This window comes from Nicotiana sylvestris, chromosome 1, assembly GCF_000393655.2.
Source record: "Nicotiana sylvestris chromosome 1, ASM39365v2, whole genome shotgun sequence".
NCBI lineage: Eukaryota > Viridiplantae > Streptophyta > Magnoliopsida > Solanales > Solanaceae > Nicotiana > Nicotiana sylvestris.
This window is the reverse complement of record NC_091057.1, coordinates 128,933,909-128,942,616: the sequence shown is the minus strand read 5'-3', so window position 1 is coordinate 128,942,616 and position 8,708 is coordinate 128,933,909. Positions and strand designations below refer to the sequence as shown.

Genomic DNA, 8,708 nt, shown 5'->3' with positions numbered 1-8,708 from the left:
ACAAATCCCACCTACATTCTTTAACCCAATAACAATGCATAAATACTCGTTACCTCACATATACGTTGTACCTAATATTTAAACAAGTAGCACATAGCAAACAAGTCTTAATCCTTCAAGTCAAGGTTAACCACGATACTTACCTCGCTCCAAAGATCAACTCAAAGCTCAACAACGGATTTTCCTTTCAAGCAAGCCCCCGAACCAACCAAATCTAGCAAATTATCAACCAAATGATTTAAAATAAGCCTTAGGAACTACCCACGAATGAAAAAGGTTCAATTTAGGCCATTATTGAAAAAGTCAACAAAAGTCAACTCTCGGGCTTGCTTGGACCAAACCCGAAATTCGGACCAAAATTCGATTACCCATTTACCCCCGAGCCTGGTTATGTAATTTGTTTCGAAAGCCGACCTCAATTTTAGGTCTAAATTTCAATTTTACAAAAATCTCTAATTCTACCCAAACCCCCAATTTTCACCACGAAAATTCTAGATTTTAGGTTGAAATCTTATGAAGTATAATGAAAAATTGAAAGAAAATAGGTTAGAATCACTTACCGATGAATTAGGGAAGAAGAGCCCTTGGGGAAATCACATCTAGGGTTTCTAAGTTTGAAAATTTGAAAGAATGAGAGAAATCTCGTATAATTTAGCTTACGTCCAGGCGCAGATGTGCGAACCTCGTAAATGTGAAAAACCCTTTGCAAATGCGAAGTTCTCACACCTCTGCTGCCATCGCAATTACGATGGTTTGTTCGCATTTGCAAACTTGAACTCCTCGCAATTGCGATTATTTTGATCGCAAATGCGAACACTGCCTTCCCCAGCCCACTTCGCAATTGCGAAGAAATTGATCGCAATTGCAAACCATTGATGCCTAGCTACTCTTCACAAATGCGAGGAAATATGCGAACCTCACAGGAATTCTGCCATATCGCAAATGCGAAGCCTGACCTCGCAATTGCGAGGTCTGAGGCCTGCACCAGAAACTGAAGAACACCAGTTATTTTCTAAGTCCAAAATATCATACGAACTTGCTCGCACGATCAAATCACTAAAATAACACCTAGAACTACGAATCGCACACCAAATCAAATGGAATTTTTAATGAAACTTTAGAATATCTAGTTTAACAACCGGACGTCCGAATCACGTCAAACCAACTTTGATTCTCACCAAATTTGGCAGACAAGTCATAAATATAGTAATGGACCTATACCGAGTTCCAGAACCAAGATACAGACCCGGTATCAACAAAGTCAAACATTAGTCAAAACTGAATTCATTAAACCTTTAAACTTAAAAAATTCGACAAAAAGTGATAACTCGAGCTAGAGACCTCCGAATTCAATTCTGGGCATACGCCCAAGTCCAAAGCTATGATACGGACCTACCAGGACCGTTCAAACACGGATCCGAGTCCGTTTGCTCAAAACGTTGACCGAAGTCAACCCGAATGGATTTTTAAGGCAAAATTTCACATTTTATCAATTTTTTGACATAAAGCCTTCCGAAAAAACACCCCAACTGTGCATGTAAATTGAGGAAGGCTTAAAGAAGCTATTGGAGGTTTTGAAACATAGAATTAAGGTTTAAAACTCCAGATAACTTATCAGGTCATCACAGTGTGTGAAAGAATCACTAATTTTTCAAGAAATATTAAATTCTTGAACCTTTTATTGCAGCAGTACAATGAATTTGTGCTAATAACGTCAAAGTTTGAGACCATCAAATTTAAATCCATATCTGAGTGTAACACCGGGCATGAAAAAAGCTAAACACTAATCAGAAAACTTAATGCCAAAAAATAATGTAGATGCATGAAAAAAAAACCAAATTATACTTAATAAAAAATGAGATGAAAAAACACATTATGAGTGTGCAACCAATTTCTTTTTGTCATGTGACTGATGAAAAGACCATTTGTTTTATTTTTAGTTAATTTTTCACACCAATTTCTTCAGTAGATGATGTTTCAACTGTGGGCATTCTTCTCAGTTCCCTCAGGGTGTCCACTAGAGGATGCTGCTTCTATTTTAGGCACTGCTGATGAATTTTCATTACCTTCCTCAGTGTGCCCATTGGAGCATTCTTCAATTATAGGCATTGCTGATGCATTGTCACTGGGCTTAAGCAATGGCACCCTACTCACAGACACTGATTTGGACAAGCTGATTGAATCATCTATATTGGGCTTGGGCTCTTCAATTTCATCTGTTTTGTATTTGTACCAAGAGGCCCAAAAGAGGTAGTTCAGAAAGTTGAGCCCACTAAGAATAGCCAAGAACCAATAGAAGAGGTGCAAATTATTCTGATCTAAGTCTAAGCCCACTAACCATCCTTTCTTGCTTGGTGCTCTTCTTTTTGTCACTGAATTGATGATTTCTACAAGGACGCTACTCAAGAAGTAGCCCAAAGAAATTGAAATCCATGTAAATGAAGTGGATAAGGACCTCATTCCAGCAGGTGCTTCTTTGTAGAAAAATTCAAGCAGGCCCACTAAGGTAAACATGTCAGCTATTCCAAAAATAGCATATTGAAATCCTAGCCAAGCTAGATGAATAGGCTTCAAAGGATTTTTCAAGGAATGGTGCTTTCTTTTGATCTCAACTAGGGCAGCAACAGCCATGGACACGATCGATAGGACTAGTCCGACCCCAACACGTTGGAGTTGAGTGATGCCTGAGGGATGTTTGGTGATTTTTCGAGCAAAGGGGACGAAGAACATGTCATAAATTGGGATGAGAATACACATAAAGATTAATGGAATAGCGGGCACTGAAGGTGCTGGTACCTCGAACTTTTTAATGAAACGGTTCATTCGATAGCCTTGTGCAACTGAGAATGTTTGGAGTTGGGCCATACATGTATTCATTATAATTGTACTAGCTATGATAGGCAACATTCTTGTTAACACTTTCACTTCTTCAACTTGTGTCACAGTGCAAACTGTCCATGGAGTGGCTTCAACAGTTTTAGGAAGAATTGCAGCTTTGTCTAAGAATCTGCGTAATTCACAATATTATATCAACAGTTAATTTACTTACGGATACCACATAAACAGAAACGTTAACCCACACGACCTGACGACGTTATTATAGAGCCATTAGGAATTATGTAAAGGTCGTGTGCTTTGTGCATAAAATTGACAAAACTAATGACTAAGTATACTACTACTGATAAGATAATATGTAAGTATGAAGCTTGAGGGTGAGTTAGAAAGTGGAAAAGTGAAAAGCAATAGTAAAGGCAAAACTATATAATATCAAATTGTTGGTTACTTGATATCATTGTGGGGTTCTAGGGAATAGTCAATGACGTCTAGAACTATCACCTTTCTAATTAGAATGTTAAGAAAAAAAGAAATAAGAAAAGAGTTTAAAATAACAAGAAGAAAATGAATGCATCATGCATGATTGGAAGATCTAGTGTAGTGCGTGAAACCTTTTAGAAATGGCAAACTTTCTCTTGGAACTATGACGCCCTTTTTTGCTTAATGGAAGAAATTAATTATATTTTAGGAATGGACCTAAAAAAATTTATGCAGTGGGTTCCCTTTCTCACCTTCCCTCTTGCTTTTATTCTTTGAACCAAGTTGGATTTTCCTTAAAAACAAATATATACTTAACAAATAAGATTGAAAATACTGTCTTTTCTTAGTATTCATCAGAGAATTAAAGTAACATCACCTGAATTGTTTAGTATGTGCAAGTTTTTGCTGTGACGAGTCTGATTCTTTATCATTAATCTCATACAGCTCGTCAATATTTTCTGGTATTTGCAAATTTCGGTTTTCGATTGCTACAACGATAACCTGAGAAAAACCATCAAGTTTAAGCCCTGTGATTTTTATGATTTACTTTCAAACACATTTTCATATTATTTTTCCTTCAAATTGGCATATAACAGAAAGCATAATAAGAAGAGACTAATATAAACCTGGAAAATTCTAGTAAGAGGGCTTCCAGCAGGACGTTGAAGGCGCAAGAAAGGTTTTCCAAAGGCAAAGAAAACAAAACCAAGTGAAGTAGCAACCAAACTGATGAGAAAACCTTTCCACCAAGCTTTAACTGTACTGACATAGACAACAAACGTAACTCCAAAAGCTCCACCAATCACAGAACTAAGCAATACCAAATTGAAGTATCTTCCAAGAGCCTTAGCCTCTTTTGGATCCTTCTGATCAAATTGGTCAGCACCCAATGCTGGCAATGCACCCCTAACCCCACCACTCCCCAATGCAAAGCAGCAAAGTGATGCATAGAAGAACACAGCTTTCCATCCTGATATGCAATTTGGCACCACACATTCTGGTTGCAAACTCTTGTAATGAGCTTGAATTGTTATCAATGCAAATGCCTACAATCATCATCATGATCATCATCATAAAGTATTATCATTTTCAAGAGTCTTGTGTATAATTTGGTAGAAGGGGAACCTTGAGTAAAGTTGTTGTCATGTGACCCGGAGGTCACGAGTTCGAGCCGTGGAAACAGTCTCTTGCAATAATGCAGGGTAAAACTGAGTACAATAGACCCTTATGGTCTGGCCTTTCCCCGGACCCCACGCATAGCGGGAGCTTAGTACACTAGGCTGCTTTTTTTTTTGTGTGTGTATAATTTAGTAGGATGGAAGGCACTCTAAAAAAAATGATTTCTAGAGTCTTGTGTGTAATTTGGTAGGACGGATAGGCATTCTAAAATAATAATAAAAAAAATTAAAAAATATTTTTTCTGTTTGGTTGGTCAGTGAAAACTATCTTTTAAAAGAATTATAATTTAGATTAATAGTATTAGGAAATCTAACATTACGTAAGCATTAAGGTAATTGCAAGGAAAATAATTTCCAGTCAAAAGTGATCGAGGAAAACCATTTCTCCCTTTTGATGATATTTTTTAATTACCAAACACCAAAAAATCATGACGTCTCATTGAAAAACATTTTATTGGAAAGGTACTCCTGTCATCCGAAACATACCATAACACATTGGTTAGTTTTTTTTTTTTTCTTCTTCAGGTGAATAACTTTATTGTCTTATTGTAAAATGTAGATAAAGATGCTAAAATCTTTTAACTTACTAGAATTTCGAAGGGTCCAAAAATTAGGACAGTATGGTATCTGTTGATGTAAGTATCAGAAATGAAGCCACCAAGAATGGAGAGCAAGAAGGTTGAGCCCATCAAGTTAGTGAGAGTATTAGCTGAGCCAGTGAGGTCAAATCCCATCACAAAACTGAAGTATAATCCAAAACTCACCATGATTGCAATAAACCCCATGTTTTCTAATCCTAACAAACCTATAAAAAAATTGGCCAATCAAAAACCAGGTACATGATTAACAAGTTCTTATATTACAAATACTTTAATTGGAAAAATATAATTCTTACCATAGATGAAGGTGGTAGCTCTAAATCCACCTTTTCCTTTAGTTTTGCTTGAAGTCATAGAATTATACTCTGTGCTTTTACCCTCCTCCTAATAGCACACAAAACAAATTTAGAAACAACACCACTATGGCATTAATTTAGTGTTTCTTTTTTTTTCTTTTTTTTTTCTTTACAGAAAATGGAAAGCGAGCACTTACCATGGCTGCAGAAAGTTGAGACGATTGGCAGTAAAAGCCAAAGTATTTTGTAGGACTTAGGTTTAGATAGATGAAGATTTAGAGCTATAATACGAAGAATATAAAGTAGCAAAAAGCTTAGAGTGGAAACGTTGCATGTAACGTTCATGGCATAAGATTTATCGCTTTCTTGTTGTGATCAGAAGGCGTCACTTTCATTCTCTTTCTCCTTGGTTCGCCTTCAATGTTCATGATTAAGATGTGCGTGGCTGGCATCTAAGTTGGGGATTACTTCACTCTGACAAATGACAATGGCCATTAATACCTTAAACTATATAATATATTTGGGTTGTGGGCGTACTTCACTTAAGTATCTATTATCTTATTAACTTATAACTCTCTCATTTCAGCCAAACAACCTTGTTTTCTCAGTTGAAATATATCTTTATATTTCTTTGTTTCTTTTTATGGGTGTGATTTGAGGGGTTGGGCTATTGCTTCCAAAATATAATTTGGATCTAGTATGCTAGAGTTGGCCGAAAAAATGGAGAAATTTTAATTTGTGCCTCACATTCCACGTCATACTAATGTGAGGCCCTTGATTACTTGGCAATTGGATTCATGGGTCCCATTTATTTACTTTGAAGATAAAACTAAAAAAGGCAATTTAAAAGTCACACCATTTTTACCTAACTAAGGACAAAAATAAGTATTAACATACTAACCAAAATGGTAAGAAAATAAGTGAAAATAGCACGGGCTAGCCAGTTTTTGGACTGGTAATTGAAAAATAGCCAGCGTTTGCAAATTCATAGAAAAATAACCACTATTTTGTTGCAACACGGAAAGTTCTAGCATAATATACTGGAGATTGGTATACCTTTGTATGAACTTCTAGCATATTATGTTGGAACTCCAACACACAGAAAGTTCCAGCATAATATACTATAGATTGGATCACCTGTATATGAACTTCCAGCATATTATACTGGACCAGTATATTATACCGGAACTCCATTGTATTATGCTGGAAGTCCAGTATATTATACTGGAACTCCATTTTATTATGCTGGAATATTTTTCGGATTTTGAACAATGTTTTCATTCAGATTTATCTTTACATGAAAAGTGACTAAATTTCGATTACTTTTGAAATTGTGGCTATTTTTCAATTACTACTTATAAATCTAGTTATTTTTGGATTTCACCTGAAAATATATGCATTTAAAAAGCTAAGCCTTCTGATCGGCACAAGAATTTTCCTTTACTTGTGTTGAAGAAGAAAAGCCAAATAACCGTTTGCTCAAAGAATTGATATGGAGGATTTACATGTTGATGACGATACGAACTTTAATTAAGCAATCTATGTCACGACCCAAACTCAATCCGTCGTGATGACGCCTATCGTGGAACTATGTCGACCTCAACTCAACAAAAACCCAACACCACAATACTAAGATTGAAAACATTTGCGAAAAACTTTTATCATTTTAAATAAACTATTTAAAATATAGAAGAAATATGACTCACAACACGATACAATTAGCCCAAAACCAGGGTGTCAAGGAGTGCATGAGCGTATAAACAATAGCATAGTCTATTACAATGTTTACTGAGTACAACTGAAACACATCTAAAATAGGAAAGGAGGGTCAAGGCCTGCGAATGCCGTGCAGATACCTCAACAATCTCCAAAGCCTACATCCTCAATCAGCGACTGCCACTGGGACCAAATGTACTGGATCTGCACACAAGGTGCAGGGGTAACGTGAGTACACCAACTCAGTAAGTAATAAGTCCAAACTGTAGACTGCAAGGTAGTGACGAACTCAACCTCATCAGAGATAACAGAAATAACGTACAGGAACGTAGGCATGCTTTCAGTTAAATAAACAGCTCAAAATAGTTAAACAGAGCATGCATGAATATGGTAAGGAAATATAACTCTACTACATCTATATGCCAATGCACATGCTGTATATAATGCACCATTCTGAGTGTCTCATGTGCCCACAATCTCATATGCTCGTCCACTCAGTACTCTATATGGCCCATGCGGCCCAGGGAAGATCCATCCCAGAATATATACATCTCTGACAGCAGTCACTCAGTACTGAGGTAGGGCAATCCAGCCATATGGAGAATATCCATCTCCAAATAATGATAATAACCTCACAACCACTCGGTACTGTATATGGCTCACACGTCCCAGGGAAGATCCATCCCAGAATATATACATCACTGACTATCAGTTTCCAGTACCGAGGAAAAATAGGCCAATCCAGCCTCATGGAGAAGATCCATCTCCATGCCAAGGGAAGATCCATCCCTAAATATAATCAACTGCGCTAACTGGGGGGTGTTACAGACTCCTGAGGGGATTCTTCAGCCCAAGCGATATCATAATTATCAACATAATCGCTGTGGCGTGCAGCCCGACCCAATAACTGTCACTCATAATCAGGCTCTCGACCTCACTCAATCATCACTCTCCAGTCTCACCACGGGCTCACAAATGCCATAAAACTAGATCGGGACAATTATATGATGTGCAAATAAATAACAACTGAGACTGAGATGTGATATGAAATGCATGAATATGACTGAGTACAGAATACCAATGAAATCAGTGAGATGATAGTAAGAAAACGACCACTCAAGTCCCAACAGTATCGGCGTAAGGCCCTAACATGATATCTAGCACGATTTACAGTTCATTTACTTAATCACATGGTGGAAATACAAATATAAACAAGAAAGAGTCACTAAACGGTGCCATGGAATGAACCAGACCACAATTCTCCCGGTACACGCCCGTACGCCCGTCACTTGGCATGTGCGTCACCTCAATACTAATCACATAACACGTAGTTCGGGGTTTCAACCCCTTAGAACTAAGTTTTAAAGCGTTACTTACCTCAGACCAAGCAAACTCCTACTCCGCTATGCCTTTACCTCTCAAATCGAACTCCGGATGCTCCGAATCTAGCCATAAACAATTCGATACAATCAACACGAGCCAAAGAAATCAATCCCATAAGAAAATGCTAAGCTTTAGGCCAAAAGTAAAAAAGTCAACTCAAAGCTAGGCCCCGGGCCCATGTCTCAAAATCTGATAACCCATTTGATTACGAGACTAACCAT

At 37.3% G+C, this 8,708-nt stretch overlaps 1 protein-coding gene across 1 annotated transcript; it reads right to left on the bottom strand.

The window, feature by feature from the left end:
* Nucleotides 1-1,900: 1,900 nt before the first annotated feature.
* LOC104241865 (protein NRT1/ PTR FAMILY 4.5-like) lies at nucleotides 1,901-5,661 on the bottom strand. Its single transcript, XM_009796822.2, has 6 exons — nucleotides 5,586-5,661; nucleotides 5,389-5,476; nucleotides 5,081-5,298; nucleotides 3,942-4,361; nucleotides 3,692-3,816; nucleotides 1,901-3,007 (listed from the first exon to the last, which is right to left on the bottom strand). The coding sequence occupies exons 1-6, from the start codon at nucleotides 5,586-5,588 to the stop codon at nucleotides 1,978-1,980; spliced, it is 1,884 nt and encodes a 627-aa protein (XP_009795124.1). The 5' UTR covers nucleotides 5,589-5,661; the 3' UTR covers nucleotides 1,901-1,977.
* Between the last annotated feature and the right edge of the window lie 3,047 nt (nucleotides 5,662-8,708).

What these genes read in the sequence shown, in the direction of transcription:
- LOC104241865 (XM_009796822.2), bottom strand. An exon ending in AGCTACCACCTTCATCTATG is followed by an intron (nt 5,299 to 5,388) that starts GTAAGAATTATA and finishes ATTTTTTTATAG; the next exon opens with GTTTGTTAGGATTAGAAAAC. An exon ending in TTGGACCCTTCGAAATTCTA is followed by an intron (nt 4,362 to 5,080) that starts GTAAGTTAAAAG and finishes TGATGATTGTAG; the next exon opens with GCATTTGCATTGATAACAAT.